The 19095-nt window shown below is 43.9% G+C and overlaps 1 protein-coding gene across 1 annotated transcript in view; it reads left to right on the forward strand.

Annotated features, from left to right (window-relative positions):
• Window positions 1–19095, forward strand: part of nsmfb (NMDA receptor synaptonuclear signaling and neuronal migration factor b) — a 64456-nt gene that overhangs the window by 13120 nt on the left and 32241 nt on the right. Inside the window, exons 2-7 of the mRNA XM_072664481.1 lie at window positions 8442–8503; window positions 9389–9777; window positions 10633–10945; window positions 12211–12283; window positions 14608–14613; window positions 16655–16723. Of these exons, the coding sequence (XP_072520582.1) occupies window positions 8442–8503; window positions 9389–9777; window positions 10633–10945; window positions 12211–12283; window positions 14608–14613; window positions 16655–16723 (912 nt within the window). The remainder of the gene's footprint in view (window positions 1–8441; window positions 8504–9388; window positions 9778–10632; window positions 10946–12210; window positions 12284–14607; window positions 14614–16654; window positions 16724–19095) is intronic.

Consider the following 19095-nt stretch of genomic DNA (forward strand, 5'->3'; position numbering starts at 1 on the left):
TAGACATGGTGGCAGTAGGTTTAAGCTTATCTGCTCCAGAGAGTCCTATTCTATTGGCAGTACTTCTCTACAGGGACTAGACAAGCTGTGTGTGTGTGCATTTGCACATCTGTGTCAGCAATGGCTGCAACTTAAACTTAAGTAGCTATATATATATATATATATATATATATATATATACTCCACAGATGACAGCAGTACTTTCTAGTGAGACTCAGGAATAATTACATGGTACTTGCTATGCAAGAGCTGTGATGGCTAAGGAGAAGCCAGAGAAGTGAGTGGATGCTAGATGGGTGCTAGCCAGGTGCTGGGCTTATGGCTAACCCTATCGAACCCTACTACAATCTCTTCTGCTAGCTAACTGCGCACCATGTTGGCACAGACTGGACTAGAGAGGACAGCAATATTTTCCCGTAAGTAGCTATGCTAGGCTATGCTATGCTAGGCTATGCTAGGCTACACTAGGCTTGGCTAAGCTTTGTTCTGTGGCTGTGATGCCGTCAACCAGCCAATAAAAGCAGATCTTATCTATTTTTTTATTCTTTAAAAAAACGAAAGGTATGTTTTATTCTGTGGCAAAGTAACAGGGTTGTAAATGCTCTTGTAAAACCGCATCTGGGCATTTTACAGTTTGCCGTTTACATCCAACGACAATACGATACTTAATAAACATGGTCATGGACAGGACTAAGGTGCTGTCACTATGATCAGAGTATCGCTGGTTCGAATCCCAAAATCAAAATGGGCGAAAAATCTGATAATAAATAAATGAAATACTCAAAGACATTCTATGGCATTTTTAACCCCGTACCTAACGTCCCGCCACTGATACACCCAGAGACGTTGTCTTTTTCACCTCTAACTCGTTAAAATCTGACCCCAGTGTGCTTCTCACATGCATCAGTTTGTGGAATTGGAGACGTATTCTAGTATTATTATTACTAGAAGTCTTACCAAGCTTTTATTATTTTTGAGATGCAAAGATAGTCTTTTTTAATGGTGTAAACTGAGAGACATTCACTGCTTGAGGGGAGAATGATAAAACAACAGGAAAAATGTCATTTTGCGCTGCCAGTTATTTACACTGGAAGTCAGTAGTGCTCCAACACTCAGAATTGTACGACTGAGTCTGCTGCTCGCTTGTCTTACCTGTTACACACTTCTCCCCCTGTGTTTTCATTTGTTTTCAGCAAGCCCCTCATCTCAGCATCGCACATTGTTTGAGGGAGTACAGTAGTGCAGAGTGTAGTGGAAGGAGCAGATGGAGAAGGGGGAGGGAGAGTGTGTTGCGTGCACGTGCTGACTGGTGTTTAATTATTGAGCGTTTCGTTGCATCAACAACACAGCAATTCCATCTCTGCCATGTCCCCGGAGATAGCTGAGACTGTACAGCCTGCCTACAGCCTGACAATTACGGGTTTGTGTGCTTCCGAGTGCGTGAGAGAAGGATGTGTGTGTGTGTGTGTGTCTGTGTGTGTAAGAGAGAGAGAGAGAGTTTGTTTTAATAATTTACCTCTAAAAAAAGTCAATTTGTAGTAAAATCAGAGTAAATCAGTTCATCTATATATCTATCTATCTGTCTATCTGTCTGTCTATCTGTCTGTCTGTCTATCTGTCTGTCTATATCTATCTATCTGTCTGTCTGTCTATCTGTCTGTCTATATCTGTCTGTCTGTCTGTCTATCTGTCTGTCTGTCTATCTGTCAATCTGTCTGTCTATCTATCTATCAGTCTGTCTGTCTATCTATCTGTCTGTCTGTCTTTCTGTCTATCTATCTGTCTTTTTGTCTGTCTGTCTATCTGTCTGTCTATCTATCTATCGGTCTGTCTGCCTGTCTATATCTATCTGTCTGTCTATCTGTCTATCTGTCTGTCTGTCTGTCTGTCTGTCTGTCTATCTATCTATCTGTCTGACTGTCTGTCTGTCTGTCTGTCTGTCTATCTATCTATCTATCTATCTATCTATCTTTCTGTCTGTCTATCTATCTATCTGTCTGTCTGTCTATCTATCTATCTATCTGTCTGTCTATCTGTCAGATGTCTAAAGTGAACAATGTGTGGTTATAAGACAAATAGGGATGTGCCAATAACCACATTAGCGCAGTTGACAGTTGAGCTCATTCAGTCATCGCCACAGTTATTATTTATTTATGAAATGTTCCGGCTCCAAAATGTGATGGACTGATGAGCTGTGTAGGATTAGGCTGGATAAAAAAGGGCTGTATTTAAACATGACTATCCCCAAATGAGGACAGTATTACACATTTACAACATGTCTGTGTCGAATCTCTATCCTGTGTCTGTGCAGTACACAGACAACGTAGCTCTTTCATTCATGTGTATTTAAGAGAGCTACAGGGTGGGGGCGCTGTGGGAGCTCACTGATGGGTAAGGTAAAACATATGTAATCTGAACCTCAGTTATCTGCTGTGGTGATTAGGCTGTTACTTGGCTAGCTAGCTGTCACTCCAACAGCAGTCGCTCAACTATGCTCTCTCAGACACTCGTTTTTAAACGGAGGATCATCTACTCTACTTGCACAGCTTATGCTAGTCCCATGGTAGTAGTTTGAGACGGTAGAGTGGTGTGAAAAAGTGGATACTGCCCAACCCTAGAGTCAAGTGTAAAAATAGGGAGCATTGGAGGATACGCAGTGAATATTGTGAAGCTGAAGATCATCAGCACAACCCGGACGAAATAGAGCATAATCGAGCAGTTAATTTAACAGTAATGTAAGCAGTATGATGGTGGTAAAGGTGCACGTATTTGTCACTGTACAGTGTGGACTGTACAGCGAAATGTGTCCTCCGCATTTAACCCATCTGGTAGTGAACACACACTCACACACACACATGTGTTAGGGGCAGTGAGTACACACACACACCCAGAGCGGTGGGCAGCCAACTCCAGCGCCCGGGGAGCACAGAGGGTAAAGGGCCTTGCTCAAGGGCCCAACAGTGGCAGCTTGCCGAGCCCGGGAATCGAACCCACAACCCTGTTATCGATATCCCGGAGCTCTAACCGCTGAGCCACCACTGAGGGGGGTGTTGGTGTTATTGAGAGCTGTTGATGATGTTGACAGCGGAGTGAAATAAGCTATAAGCTGATGCTAGAAGTAATAACAGTCCGTGCTTCAGGTGGGTAATATGTCTGATGATGTTCCTTATTCACCCCAGAGAATTATTATTGTTGCAAGTTCTCAATGGAGGGGTTTTTCACTGCCCGCTGAAGGCCTTTCCGTTCAGAAGCGGTGGAGAGATGCAGTTTGTGAGCAAGCGGTAGATAGAGTTTATCAGTATATGCAGGTGAGGTGAGATGGATGAGCTTGTTGGGTCAGTGAGGGCTCAGCGGTTCAAGCACCTGGCTACTAATAACAGGGTTGTGGGTTTGATACCCAGTGTCTAAATGACCCGTAACACTGAGCAAGGCCTGTTAAAGCTCTGTTAAAGCTCTGCTCTGATGCCTGGCCACCGCCCACCGCTTCAGGCATGTGTGCTCACTGTCCATTGTATGTGTGTGTTTGCTCACTAGTGTGTATGTGTGTATTCACTGCATGGATGGGTTAGAGGGGGAGGCCAAATGGTGAAGATGGTTGTCTTTGTCCTTGCTTTCCTCAGCCTTCTAAAGAGAAAGAGGCATTTCTGTGCTTTCTTGCCAGCATGGAGGTGTTTAGGGTGAGGTCTTCAAAGATGTGAACACCTAGGAACTGAGAGCTGGACACACACTCCATCTCAGCTCCAATGATCGAGATTGGAGTGTGTGCGTGGTCTCTCTTCTTCTGCATGTATCTTATACATGACATGCATGACCCCAAGTCCTAATGGGTTTAAAAATATGCATGTGTGAGAATGTAGTTATCATGGAGAAGAGCCACAAGGCCATAAAGAAAATCAGGAGTGCCTGTGTGTGTGTGTGTGTGTGTGTGTGTGTGTGTATGTAGAAAGAGTTCTGCCTTCAGGAGAAGCATGTGTGTGTGGGAAGGTATTATCATTAGCTCTGGAGTATGTGTATGTGTGTGTGTGTCTGTGAGTGAGAGAGAAACTGATGGAGACAGATTGCGCATGTTCCAGAGCAGTGCATGAAGGCAATTAGGGCTGCAATCGTGAGCGTTCTAGCAGACGACGGCGGAGCGAGAGCAGCAGATGAATCTGCAGGATGATTGTGAAGACTAGCGATGCCCTGGATGATAAATCTGAAGAATTCTACATGTGATTTAGTGATACACTCTCTCATTCTCTCGTGGTTAGAGCGAGGTCACTGGGCTCAGCAGCAGAAATACGTTTGGGAGGGAACAGATAAGAAAGATAGTTTTCAGTGAGGACACAGTTCAGCCTTTCTGGTGGGCGCCGCAGTCGTTTTTTATGATGCAATGGTAGAACCGGCAGCAGACATTTTAGCATACTGCAGGAACACACACACACCTGTGGGTGAGCAATATGGACTGAAATGTACTGTATATTGTAATATTGTCCACTATCTGGAATATAAGCCTAATATTTTAGATTTTAGACCTTAAAGTTTGGTGTGTATATATATATGTGTATATATATATATATATATATATATATATATATATGTGTGTGTGTGTGTGTGTGTGTGTATAACAAGTGTGTATGTATGCTCCTAAGAGTCTTATTCTATTGGCAATATCTTTCTACAGAGATTAGACAAGCTATGTCTTTAGACAAGCTTTGTACATTTGCACATCTGTGTGCATTCACTAGAAGGGGTGTCCACAAACATTTGGACTGTATACTGTAACAAGCAGCAGCTCTCCCAGCACCAGCGCTAAATGCTTGGTATGCAGCTGTCAAGTTTACGTATAGCTGTTGATTACACAGTGATTTATGTTATACTGCCAGTGCTTGTCATATATCATGTCACAGAGGTCAACCTAATCATTTATATTTAACTTGGCTCCTCCTTTGACGTGAGAATCAATGTGAGTTCACTTTGTGGTTACGCTTTGATGAGTACAGCAAGACCGGAATGAAGGCAAGGACGCTCTAATGGGCCTTGCAGAACATCTCAGTCAGTCTCTCTTGCCCCATTTCCTTAAAAAAGCACCTCTCCCTCCAAGCTCAGTGATTCGGGAGCCCTGAAGCACTCAGAGTGCTATTGGACTTTTAAATGGGCCCATATTTATATTTATTCCTGACTTATTTAAATTATGCTTCTTCCAACCCCTCTTTATCCTTTAGAAGTAAACAAACTGCATTTTAGTGAGATCTATGCAAATAACCTCTGTTGTAACTGACAGCCTTGTATTGGACTGCTCATTAGTCTGATATGCAAATGACATCACAACAGGACAATTCGTGTTGGAGACTCAACATGAAAACACAGGGATAGGAACAGAAGTTATTTCATTAAAAGCAATTTAAGGTATTTAGGTTCTGTGTGAGCTTGCTTGTTCACTTGGAGGAAAATACAGCGCATCCAACAAGAACAAAAGCGCTGTGCATCTATAATTCGTAGTAAAACAGGACAATTATTAAAAAAACATGCATATGAATATATAAATTATAGATCACATAGATTTTATCAGTACTCTCATATTAAAAACAATAATAAGCTCTTATCGATCCAAACTGAGCTCTGTATGAACGTTAACACTTAGAAAGGGCTGGGCAATACAAAATTGATTGAATCTGGCATTTTGAATCTGTAATATAATATATCATATAATATAATATATATGTATTTTTGATATATATTTAGTACTTAAGTGTTCACCGACTGCCGTATGTGTAGTCATGGGACGCCACCCTGTCCACTGTGTGGCATGGAAGCAGCATAAAGGGGAACTCAAACCGGGGAGCCAACTGAACAACTTGATCAGCTCAAATAATCGTTCATTAATCTATATGTCCAAATGTTTGTGGACACCCTTTCAATGGATTGCATTCAGCTTCTTGAAGTTGCATCCATTGCTGATACAGATGTGCAAATACATACACACACACACACACACACACACACATATACACATAGCTTATCTAGTCTAGGGGCAGAAGGACTGCCAGTAATATATATGGCCTCTCATTTCAGAAGAGACACTGAATGAGCAGGTGTCCCTGTACTTTTGTCCATACAGTGTATGACCACGTGTATTTAGAAATCAGTGAGCCCTAACATCAGAGTATCGGATCATCCTGTTTGCTACAGGCCCATTGATTCCAGCTGCAGCCATTTCTTCTGTGTGACCTAACGTCACAAAGCAAAGCTGGACTCAGTTCCCTGCTTCACGTCTCATTGGGTTTGCCTGTTATTGAAGGAGGCCGTGTGTCGTGGGGGGTTTGATCGCGTGGTGCACAGCCATGTGTAGGTAGCTAGGAAGGCAGGCAGGCAGGAAGGCGGGCGGGCCACAGCGCACACATCCAATTTAACCAGGAGCCCATGGCACATGACATTATCTTCTAATGGCTTTTCCTGTTTCGCTGAGCCGAGCAGTTTTTCGTCGGCTGAGGAACACTTGATATTGTCCCAGGCTTGTGGCCCTCACGGACGGGCACGCGCTAGAGAGCAATAGAGGAAATTGGTCCATAAAGAGATCATGGCTGCAGAATCACAATGCGGTATTTACACTGTGGGAATGGGATTGTGAGAAGCACTGTAATAAAAGCCGGCCGTTATATTAGACATTAAAGTGGAAGTGTGAAATCGCAGACCATCAACACTGGCAACAGGCCAGAGGAGGTAAGGTATAATGCTCCATATGAATGAAGGAGTGCCCTAGGATAAATTTGCTTTATGTAAATGACTTCCGCTCTGATTGGCTGTGCCCTTCAGAAGTGAAATAAGGCGCATCTTGTTGACAAAGCAGTTCCGGCTGAAATGTACCGAACTGCTAAAGATGAAAACCCAAAGAGAAACAGCCAGAAAAATAACCTTCAGCTGCGACGTTCGGATGCTGGTACTCTCCGGAAGGCTGCAGTGAGGCATTTGTTTGCTGGCGGTCAGGAACAGTGTGTTTTTTCCTACATTTTCCCCTTCAGTGAACAATGACCAATCACTGTCTGCAGTCAATTCTTTTCAGGTCACTGTTCAGTTCAACTGCAGTAGGCCGGATATGCAGTCATATCAGACCTCACAACCATGATGCTAACGATTTAGCGGCTGTAAAGCTACCATAATAAGTGAGGCAACTGTGATCTACAGTTACAAAATACCACATACGAGTGTTACCCTGTAGCTTAAATTTTTTCACACGTAATTACCATAATGCGCATTAGTGCAGTGGCCAGATCCAGGGACACAGTGGTTCAAATAATGCTGTGGTCACTGCCTGTGAGGAGTTTGGTGTGTTCTGCCTGTCCCAAAAACACATGGTAGGTGAATTAGCTGTGCTAAATTGCCTCCTAGGAGTGAGTAAATGCTTGTTTGTGGTCATTTGTGGTGGACTGGCTGTCAATGGAGTATTTCTGCCCTGTGCCTGATGATTCTAGGTAGGCTCTTGACCTACTGCGAAAGCAAAGCTATAAGAATGTGGATAAAATTGCCTCTAATATTAGTTAATTAATTAACTTAGTTAATTAACTATAATCTTTGCAGACCAACTTCTGGACAAGCATATCTACTGTAATACAGCTTCTATTAGCTTTAGTTTTGTTTGCATGGACCCCAGAATAGAGTTCTGTAGTTGCCATTATATTAGGGAACTTGGGGTGTAAGCTGGATTTCTGTATAACTGAAATGAATAAAAATTGTGAAAAATGACTTTAAATATTATGAAATAGTATTTTTACCATATCGCTCAGCCCTGCCCTAGAGTTCCTAATATCGGCTTGATGCCAACTTAAGTATAACAGCACAACTTCAGTGGTGTATTTCTTAACAGACTAAAATCTACATCATCTTTCTGAGTAGCATTGAAAGTAGTTAATTAGCTAAGGTTGAAGTTAATGAGTTGCAGAGGCCTTTCATTAGCTTATAGAGGCCTTTAATTAAGAGCAGTATATCGTCACTGTAGCATAAAATCCCCCCCCCCCGCCCTTCATTTTTCATTTTTTGATGTTTTTCACTATTTTCACTGTTTTTTGTTAGTTTTTTTTAATCATGCCATACTTAATACTGCTTGTGCTCTCCTGTAAAGTTGCTATATTGGAGATTAAAGGTTTTGTTTTACAGCAACAGTATTGTTCAGATTTGAAAGGTGTATTTAGGCAAAACAATAAACCAAATCATGTGACAAGTTAAAGAGAATGAAAGAACGCTCATTTGCATAATTATAGTACTTCCATAAATGATCATGATATTCAGTAATATCAGTTATCAGCCCAAGGCTACATGGTGCATCAATGAAAGGAGCGAGACGAGGCCTATAAGGCCTGTTTTTGGTGCTGATCTGTTTTCTGATTTGTCCATAAGGACATGTAAACAGTGTTAGTGATAAGTGTGTCCTCATTTTGATTTTTTGTGTGTGTGTCTCTCTCTAGAGCAGCTCGAGCATTTGGAGAGTACCTGTCTCACGCAAACCCTGAGAACCGCAACGGATCAGGTCAGAATGCACTCAGAACTTACACACACACACATACACACACACTCCTCACCCTGGTCCACTTCTTCCCGTTCCTGCTCAAATCATAGACTGTATATAAGAGTGGGCTGTACATCCCGTTCGCTCTCGTTACAATGTTTAGAAGCCAAAAGACGGACGAAATGGAAGCTGCCATTGTTTGCGGTTGTGCAGTAGAGCACAATTGGAGCCAGAGCATGCACGGTAGAGACAGGGGGCAAGGCCGCGTGACCACCGAACCCCGGCCCAAGCACTTCAGTATGCCATTTATTGTCTTGGAATTCTCTGTGTTTACAGTATCAGCCAGGCTCATCATGGCTCAAATGGTGAAACCGTCTCTGCCCACATACTTCCATGTGTCCGTTTCTTTGGCACGGATGTTAAGCAGTTAAGCATCCACTAGAGGACAGTTCAGCATCAAAGCTTTCTGATTGGTCGTGTCCATGTGGCAGTGGTTATGTCTCACCTGAAATACTGGCTACATTGCCGACACGATTTCCAGTGCTGTGGCTCCGGCTCTGGGTCGAATCCTTCTTTTTAAGATTTTCTGACCTCCATTAAGGCACTCGTACATAAGTCAGAATTTATTCAACGTTCCTTCTGGCCCTCTAAAAGCAGCTCCACCTCTGGTCACCACATTTCAACCTCCTCAAACTGTGTCATTTTAGCGTCCACCGTCTTTCTCTCTCTCTCTCTCTCGTGCCTGTCTCTTTCATTAGAGAAGAGCTTTATTGGCTCCCTTGGGCTTAAACGACTGTTGCCAAGACGGTACTCATCTCAGATGATTTACTCCCTCTCTCTCTCTCTCTCTCTCTCTCTCTCTCTCTCTCTCTTTCTCTCTCTCTCTCTCTCTCTCTTTCTCTCTAGATCACCTGCTGTCTGACACCTTCATTGGCCAGGACGCTGAGTCCCCAGACATCAGCCGCTTGCACAACAATAACCACCTGCACCCGTATCCCAGAGTAGCTTCAGTAGCCAAGCCTAGCCAAGAGCAGCTTCAGCCCAGCACGCAGCCCGTGCCCGCCCCTGCCAGCTCCAAGCGCCGGCTCTCCATCGAGCGGAGCCTGTCCTCTGAGGAGCAGCCCCAGCCGCCCCAGCAGCAGCAGCCGCGGTCCGTGGAGGCTTCAGGGAAACCAGCACGTGTATACACCATCACCAGAGAGGGGGGCATGCTGGCCGGGCGGGGGAGCGAGGAGAGCCTGGAGCTGGAGGTGCTGAAGGGGACCACAGAGCAGCCTAGACCTGCCGGCTCACAGGCATGTACAATTTTTAAGTTCAGCTATCCTAAAAGCGTTGTCATCATGCATGCTGCTGTCCTTATTGTTGTTATTGTCATATTATATGTTATATTTGCATAATTAATAGCATTACTAATGTTAAATGCTTTACCTGGTAGGTCTTCTGCTCTGCATTCTGCTTCCATATTAACTTTAAGTTTTGTGCAGTGGGCATTTGGGCAAATAAAATGTCATAAGTATGCTGTATGTCCAAATATTTGTGGACACCCATTTTATTGAATGCACTCAGCTGCTTTAAGTTGCACCCTTTGCTGACACAGATGTGCAAATGTGCACTCACACACACACAGCTTGTCTTGTCCATGTGAAGAAGTTTTGCCAATAGAATAGGACACTCTGGTGCAGGCAAACATGAACCTATTGGCAAAATGCCTAATGCCAGTCGTGAATATGAGGGGTATAACACCCCCTAGTATTCTGAAATGATGGTTGGTGCTCTATCCGATACTTTTGGGATGAGTTGGGTAGTTGGGGATGCGATGGAGTGGTGATCATCCAAAATCCTGACCTACACGTATATGGACAAAAGTATTGGGACACCTGCTCATCGTTTTTTTTCTGAAAACAAAGGGTATTAAAGGAAGTTTATCAAGCTTTTGTTGGAGTAACTGTCTCTACTGTTCAGGGAAGCATTTCTCCTAGATTTGAATATCTGTGTCAGTAATGGGTGCAACTTAAAGTCACTGAATGTGTTCATTAGAAGGGGTGTCCATAAACTTTTGGACATGTAGTATTGAAAAAAATTACATATATTTTAATATGCTATATATTTAAAATGTATATATTGCCAAAAATGTATATGTTTGCTTACAGGCCCGTGGAAGCCATCACAGAGGAAGCCATCACCGTGGCAACCATAGTCACGGCCATCACCACTATGGCCATACACCTCCTCACTCCCAGCCGCTGCAGAGCTCAGGCAGTGCCCACAACATCCGGGACTGGGGTTCCAGGAGGAGTGGCTCCAGAGAGGACTACTGCACCCCAGACTGCACGGCCTGCGTTCGGCCGCCCTGCCGCAGCCAGCGCTCACTTGATCTGGAGACGTCGCCCCGTGAAGGGGGCAAGCACCGCAACAAGCTAGAGAGGATGTACAGCGAGGACCGAGTGTGTGCGGAAGAGCGAGGTGAGAGAAGGGAGAAGAAGAAGAGGCCGTCCTGTACGGGGGATTGGGAAAATAATATTAACTAATAATATCAGAGCACGTTCTCACCACCCACACCTACCACACCAGTCATCACCTCCGTTCCTTGCTGTTCGTACAGGCTCATATAAATATGGCCAAAATCCTGGTACTGGTAGTGTTTGTTCCCCTCCCCCTCCTCCGCTTTTGCCTCCTACACTGTTAAGTCCCCTCCTCCAACAGTGCAGGTGCTGGAGGTGCTGCAGGAGGCGAGTGATTGAAGACTCACATCCAGGTCTGACTCCAAGTGAGCTTGAGAGTGCCCCATTTTCCCGTTCCAGTCAGATCTTGATGGATAAAATCGAATCCTTTTGCACCCAAATATCGAAGTGAAATACAACCCGTTAATGCAGCCTGATTTCGGTCACATGGTACTAAATTTTTACAGGTCCAGTGTGGGTTTTAACATAGTTTCTGGTATCGGCAAACTGTTAGTCCACTACATATGAATGTAAAAAATAGTTTTGTGGACGTTCTTAAAATATTACTAATATTTTCAGTTTCCATAGCAACATCAGCTTTATTTTAGATATGTTAAAAGTTTGCTGTGACAAATCTTTTGGTTGGAAATGTGGCTGAGCTTTAAAAATCTGAGCTATCAACACTTGGACACAAAACATGGAGCAGGGGCTGAGATAGTGGTTTGCATGTTAGACAGTAGGGCTGGGCAGTCACTCGATATTTAATAGAAACCAACATTTAGAATTTCTAATCGTCGTAATCTTGCCTAATTTAAAAATGTTTTAATTATTTAAAAAATTCTGTTAGTACTTACCCTACTGTGTTTATTCATGTACTGCCCCCTTAAACATAGTACCACTTGTGTTTACCGAACTGTCACACCACTAGCAGGGTCAGCATTAGTGCTTCTAAAGTACTGCTCAGTAAGGCTTTGATTTCTGCTGTACAACACGCTGGGGTAACACGGCTCTGTTCTAGTATCAGCTCTGTGCACTTATATCTAGACATTTTGGATACATTTCCAAATCTTCAGATGAGCTGCCAGTAGAAACTTCTCTCACCTATTTTCTAAATGAAATCCCTCTTCAGGCAACCGAGATTCTCCTGGGGGCAAGTGCGAATGGAAAGCCGCTCTTTTCTGGAACTGGCAGAGTTTTTAGCATTCGTGAGGACTTACTGCATGCATCTCCTCAGCCCCCATATGCTCTCAGCCTAATCTGATTCTGTCTTTTTTTTCTGTCTTTCAGAAGAGCAGGCCAACAACTGGTTCCCTAAAGAGAATATGTTCAGCTTCCAGACTGCAACCACCACGATGCAAGCGTGAGTAGATCTCAGTAATCACTAAGCTCTGCCATCCTGCTATCTTTCACTTCAGCACCACAGGACCAGGACTGGCTCACGAAGCCATGAGCATCAGTCTCAAAGTTGTAGGAGGACAGGGTCTCTCTCCCTCTCTCCCTCTCTCTCTCTCTATCTCTTTTCCAATCCCTTTCTCTGGCTTACAGTAGTGCTGGGTTATTCTTGGCCATCTCAGGCTTTCTCTTGCCCTGACTGTTTAATTATCACCTGCCCGCTAGATGACTTAATGACAGACCCCACAAGCTGAGCCCCCTGCTGCTCTGTCTTCCTTTCTTCATCTGACGCTCCACTCCCATGCTCTTCACTGTCCTTCTCTTTCATTCTTCATCTCCATCCATCTGGCTTCATTTTCCGTGCCTCTTGACATACTTGTTTGTTCCTCCTTTTCTTCCCGAAGTGCTAAAGACCTACGTGATGCTGCCTTTTTCAGCTCGCTGTCATTTTACATAAAAATGTCAGTGTACGTTCTGTACAGTTTCACTCAAACCTTTGGAGACACTTGACTGACTGTTCTCCACGAGGCATTTTTAGATGTTTATTTCCATGAACAGGAAGTTATTCAGAGCTAAATTTTGTACTATAATCAGTTATTTATTTTCATTATGCCATGAGATTGGATCCCCAGGTTTGAAATATGCAAGAAGATTATCATAAGACTTGAGTGGGAGGCTTCATGAGGAGCCACCATAAAAATTACAGCTGAACTTTGATCAAGGAGGCTCCTCATGAAGCTGCTTCAGAAAGAGTTGTCATTAAGGGACTTCAGGAGGAGGCTCACAAACAAAAAGGGAAGCAGAATCTGTGCAGCTTCTTCATGAAGGTTCCTCATGTAGCTTCATGAGGAACCTCCTTGATAAAAGGTTCTGCTTATGTTGATCATCTTCAAGCCATTTTACATAGTAACTGAAGAAGCTCCACATATGCTGAATTTTTAAAGTTGGGAAATTTACCATAGAAATTAACAGGTAATTAATAGGCATTAAATGGGAAGTTAAATGTGAGAAACGTCCATATTGTTGGTAAAAAATATATACTGAAGCATAATCCTGGCTAAAATAATTATTGCAAAGCTGCTCCTCAATCCCAGGCACATGGTGCATTACAGGCTGAAGGGCTATTGAGACCACACCCCCTGCATTCACTGTTCATTCCTCCATCACATGCACAGCACACTGCCAGAGGATTCCTCTCACCTTTAGCTTTGAATATTCATATTCCCACAATTCCCATAATTACCTGTTTATTCCCATGGTAAATTTAATTGTATTGTTATGCCTTCTTGTCTGCTGTTAACAAAGAAATGGTACATTGATGATAGTGTTTGATATAGTTCCTTATCCAATATTATATGTCCTATTTATTCCAATATATTCCAATAAATTCCCAAATTTTCCATGGAAAATTTGCATTTTGGAATATTTCCAAAGTTCCAGAGCTAAAGTTCCCACAGAAAGTTACCAGTAATTTACTGAAAATGTATCTGAAATCTTTTTCACCCCTGCAACCCTAGCTGCTTCTGAGAGAAGCCTCATGTGAAGCCTCAACAAAGAACTTGAAGCTCTTTATCAAGGATGTTTTTTTTAATAAAGCTCCTCAAAAGGCTACTTGAGGAAAACGCTTAATGAGAAGCCTCCATGAAGAACCTGAACATCCATGTCTGCCAAACTTTAGCCTTTATGAAAGAGGCTTCATCAAGAAGCTGTGCATGTGCTGAACTTCTCTTGAAGTTCCCCTTGAACCTGCTTGAGAGAGGAGCTTCATAAGGAGCCTCAATGAAACTCGAGGAAGCTCCACATATGCTTTTTATTTATTTATTTTTAATCCAGGAGGTTCTTTATAGATCTCATGAAGCTCCTTGAGAGAGTGCTAGTAGTGTGTAAAGCTAAATGATGAAGACAAATGGTGTTTTATTTGCTGTAGAAGATAAAGTTGAAGATGGTTTTGATTTGGTAAACACTTCCCATGTGTTATTTCATTGATTTCATTATTATTATTATTATTATTATTATTATTAAATGTGAAAAATAGGAAAGACAAGTCCAAACTTTTGACTAGCAAGGTCACTAGTACTTCAGTGAAGAAAGCTGGAGAATTTGAAAACAGCATTGTGTCCTTCACTGCATGGTCTAATGTCAGAGGGTGGACTTCTAATCTCCTAAGCAGCCAACTGTCCTTTTTATCTCCTCTGATGAATCGTGAAGGCTTGTCACACCTCACTCTGTCTCTGTCTCTCTCTCTCTCTCTCTCTTTCTCACTCCTCGTTTCCTGATCCTTCGGCTGGGCAGAATATCGTGAGTAACCGTTTCTCCTTGCCTCTGCTTCTGAAAGAGCGATCTTTCCCCTGTCCCTCTGTGCCGCCGCTGCCCCGTTTGTCCCACGCCTGCCTCCTCCCTCCCTCGTCCCACACAGCGCAGAGTGTTTGAAGTTATGGGGGATCTTTATCTTAGCTTGCACACCTGCTGTCCACCTAATGCTGCTAATTAACAAACGATTGAACAGGAGTGTGAGAAGGAGAGCTGATAAACAAGATTAGGCCGGATTAGATGTACTGTAATTCACACTGCACCTGCAAGTCACCTCCACAGTTAATGCATTTTCCTAATGGCTTGTGAGTATACTATATTGACAAAAGTATCGGGACACCAACTCATTCATAGTTTTTTCTAAAATCAAGGGTATTAATAAAATATCCTGCTTTTGTTGGACTAAGGCTTTCTACGAGCCCATGCCTGGCATTCATCATGGTGCCAATAGGTTGATGTTTATCTGTTCCAAAGAGTCCTATGCTATTGGTAGTACTTCTCTACAGGGACAAGACAAGCTGTGTGTGTGCATTTGCATGCCTATGTCAGCAATGGGTGCAACTTAAAGTAGCTAAATGCATAAATTAGAAGGGGTGTCCACAAACTTTTGGACTTGTAGTGTAGTAACGATCTTGTCCTGAGTGGCCAGTTATGTTCTATGGGCTGGTTGCAGCAAACAGGGCTGACGGCTTACAGTACTGCATTAAGTTCTTCATGAAGCTGCTTGAGTGAGAAGCTTCATTAGGAGCCTCTGTAAAGCACTTCAGGACACATGCTGAACTTTTTGTTCATAGTGAAGCTGCTTGATAGAGAAGCTTCACGAGGAACCTCCATGAAGAGCTTAAGAAAGACTGAATTTAAAGGGTTCTTAACACGCAAACATGCTTCTTTATAGGACTACCAGTGGTTTCTCGCTGGCGTCTTCTATAGCTTTGGTTGGAGCAATATTTGAAAAGTCCTGTCCAATGATCAGTGTAGCTACAACCCTGCTAAAGAGCCTTTACATCAAGAAAAGGTTCTTGAAGCCATAAAAAGGTTCTTCACACACCTCAATTAAAAAAATGGTTCCTTTTGGAACCAAAAGTGGTTCTTCCATAGCATCTTCTATGGCAAAGAACCTTTTGTAGCACCTTATTTTTAGGAGGTGTCCTGTGAGTCCAGTCCAGGAATCAGTGTAGCTATGACCTACTGAGCAGATCGTCTCAGATTAGGCCTGTTGGTGCAGCCGGTCTTGAGTCTCTGTAGAGCTGATTTATATTTAGTGTGTGTGTGAGGGGCAATGTTGGGTGCTGCTGGGCTGTGTGTGTGTGTGTGTGTGTGAAGTGTGGGGATACAGTGTGAAGATGACCGGAGCTGAGTTCCCCACGTTCTCTGTACCCCTCCTCTCTCCTCTCCCCCACTCTAATTTTCATTCCTGCCCCAATCTCTAGTTCCCCTTCCCGTCTCTCTCTCTCTCTCTATCTATCTCTCTCTCTCTCTCTCTCTCTCTCTCTCTCTTCCTCCACACACACTCTTCCTCCACACACACTCTTCCCCCACACACTCTGTGCTGTCATTAGTGTTATAGTTGAGGGGAGAGTTTGGTTCTGACGTTGGCTGTCGATGATGATGGCTATGTGTTCTGTCACCCTGTCAAAGCCGATCTCTCAGTGTGTTAGATATGATAGGCAGTGTGCCAACACACACACACACACACACACACACACTGAGCCGCTTAGTCCACTGTGAACTGAACCTCCCTGCTGGTGTGTTTGTCCGAGTTTTGTTCTTCCTGACCTGGCGTTGTTTGTGGGTATGTGTGTGTGTGTGTGTGTGTGTGTGTGTGTGTGTGTGTGTGTGTGTGTGTGTGTTGGTTTGTGATTTGTTTGACAGTTGTCGCAGCTTTTAACACAACATGGTCCCTTGATTTTTCCTTGACTAACTCTACACTGCCCCTCGTGTATTCTCTCTTTCTCACACACACACACACTCACACACTCACAAATACACACACGGCCGTCGGCATTAACAGTGTAACCGGTCCCGGCAGGGCTTTCCGCGGCATTGCTGAGAGAAAGCGGAGGAAAAGAGAGCAGGAGGCCACCGCACTGATGGAGAGGTACTGTCCACTGCGTGTGCTGTGCTCTGTGTCCTAGTGCCGTGCCCTTTCCTACCCCACACCCCCTCACCCCACACCCCCACCCCACACACACATATACATATATACATAAAGGTATACACTGCCTGTTTGCTTTCCCTTTACGTTTCCGAGAATGCAGGGACTTCAGCGTACACTCGTTCCTTTAGTACAGATGTGAGAGTGGGAAGAACCTTTTTGAAGGTCTGAGGAACTTTTACTTTAAGGGCATTTTCACACTTGTTCCAATACGTGTGTCCACACCCAAGACTGATTTTGGGCTCGTCAGGGGGAGGGGCTTATACTGCTGATTAGTTTTCATATAGCAGAATTCCTTATGAACGGTGGATCGATCGTGAATTTTTTTGTTGTTGTTTAACTCACTTTTCCCTTTTTTCTCTGTTTGGTTCTGCTGATGAACCCACCCATACGTAACTCCCTCTAGTGTTAGCAATGCTCCCGACACTATGGGCTTATGGGCTTAACATGTCTCCACCAGTACATGCAAGTTAGCCACCACCTCTTCTTAAACTTGGCTGGGTAGCCAACACACCGGAGGACATGTACCCACCCGGAGAGAGCACGGCTAATTGTGCTTTCTCCGACTCTCTCATCCACTGATGTCACATGACAAAATGATTCAGTCACGTGAACCCACATGTGAAGCCAGGAGCCGACCACACCACTAGAGGCGAAACTCAGACCACTCTGGACCACTCCCGGGCTCAGTGAGGGGGGCAGGGGTAACTAGAGAGTGATGGGAAGAGAAAAAGAGGGGAGGGGCTCTAGTGTGAAAATGCCCTAGGTTTTACACCAATTTAAAGGTGTATCCTGATCCTATCCTGAAGATGGCTGATCCTCACACACACACATAAACACACACTCACACACTCTCCTTTGCCCTTGTTTGAGTTAATCTATCGTTCCCCTCTTTGTGCCACTTTGTCAGTGATATGATGCTGTGATCAATCCACAGTGTCCCAAGCTCCCCTTTACCTCCCCACAGTACTCGTCCTTCACACACTATTCCCACAGCATCTCTTACCGTGTGTGAGTGTGTGTGTGTGTGTGTGTGTGTATATAAAACCACCTTGGGAATGCCAAGCTTCCTCAAAAAAAGCCTCAGATCACCATGTTCGGTATATTGGCTCATGCTGTCTGCCACAACCTACAGTCACCGAAATAGAACAGGAGCCTTTCTCCTGCCAGCCGAACTTGATTACAGCTCTTTTAATTGGGGTTCGGTTCTGGTGTTATTCTGTTGTACCGTTTGCCTACGAAGCCAAGCTCCATGCTGGCCAATGAATTCACTCCAGCTGGCTTGATTAGCGGCACTTCACTTCTCTGCATTGGGTCTTTGTTTCTCCTGACGGGCCAGGCGGGTGCAGGACAACGTCTAAAGCTCATGTTTGATGATTTGTATTCTCTGTGCGCGCAAATGAGATCCAGGCAGTTTTGCTGAACTACAAGAGAAGTGTAATTGGCCGAGTCATCGAGAGGAATGAAGGACTGATTGTTTCGGGGAAATGAGGCCGTTCTTCTTGTGTACAGGGATCCAGGCTGTTGTGTACTGATTACTATCAGCCTGCAGTGCTCACTGCGTTGTTCTGAGCCGTGTTTTATAATCACCATTGTGTGCCTGTGGACTGAACACGCTGTACATGGCTTGTAACCCGAGGGCTCAGATCTAAGATCTGGTGCTGGAGATTAATGGTGTGCTGTTTGTGAATGCACTGCATAGTATCTTGCAAATGACATCATCATATTTCTTTGTACTTTGAAAACTGCTGAGCTGTTGAGCTGCTTTTAATTGAAGCTCTTTTAATTGAGGTCTAAAAGTAGGCCATTATGCTCATGCGACTCAAACACCCGACTACGCCACCAGAAGAAACACACTACTAACATCACCGTGTGAGTGTGTGCTGTGTCAGCTCGAGTTTTTGTGTACACCAATCAGCCATTACATTAAAACCACCTGTCCAATTCCATGACCACAGCATACCAGAAACACCCCACATGGCCAAAAGCTATTAATTACATGCATTACAAAATTATTGATTTTCATATAATACATTTCTTGCCTTTTCCTACCTGCAGCATGTCAGTGGGTGCTAGCTGTGCTACAGTGAGTGTCATCACACCGCAGGTGCAGGTGCACCTGCTCTGACTGTACAGAGGTGCTAAATCTGGCTGTCTGTTGGTAATTCAGCACCACGGACAGTGATCTGTTGCTCTTGAGCAGTCCTTGAGTGCTTTGCAATCCTGAGGACAGTGCAATTGCATATGAGACATTGTCCAATCAGAATCCCAGTTTAACTAATCCCACTCGCTGTGAGCTGTTGCAGTTTCGGTGC

Source organism: Salminus brasiliensis, chromosome 20 (assembly GCF_030463535.1).
Source record: "Salminus brasiliensis chromosome 20, fSalBra1.hap2, whole genome shotgun sequence".
In the NCBI taxonomy this organism is placed as follows: Eukaryota; Metazoa; Chordata; class Actinopteri; order Characiformes; family Bryconidae; genus Salminus; species Salminus brasiliensis.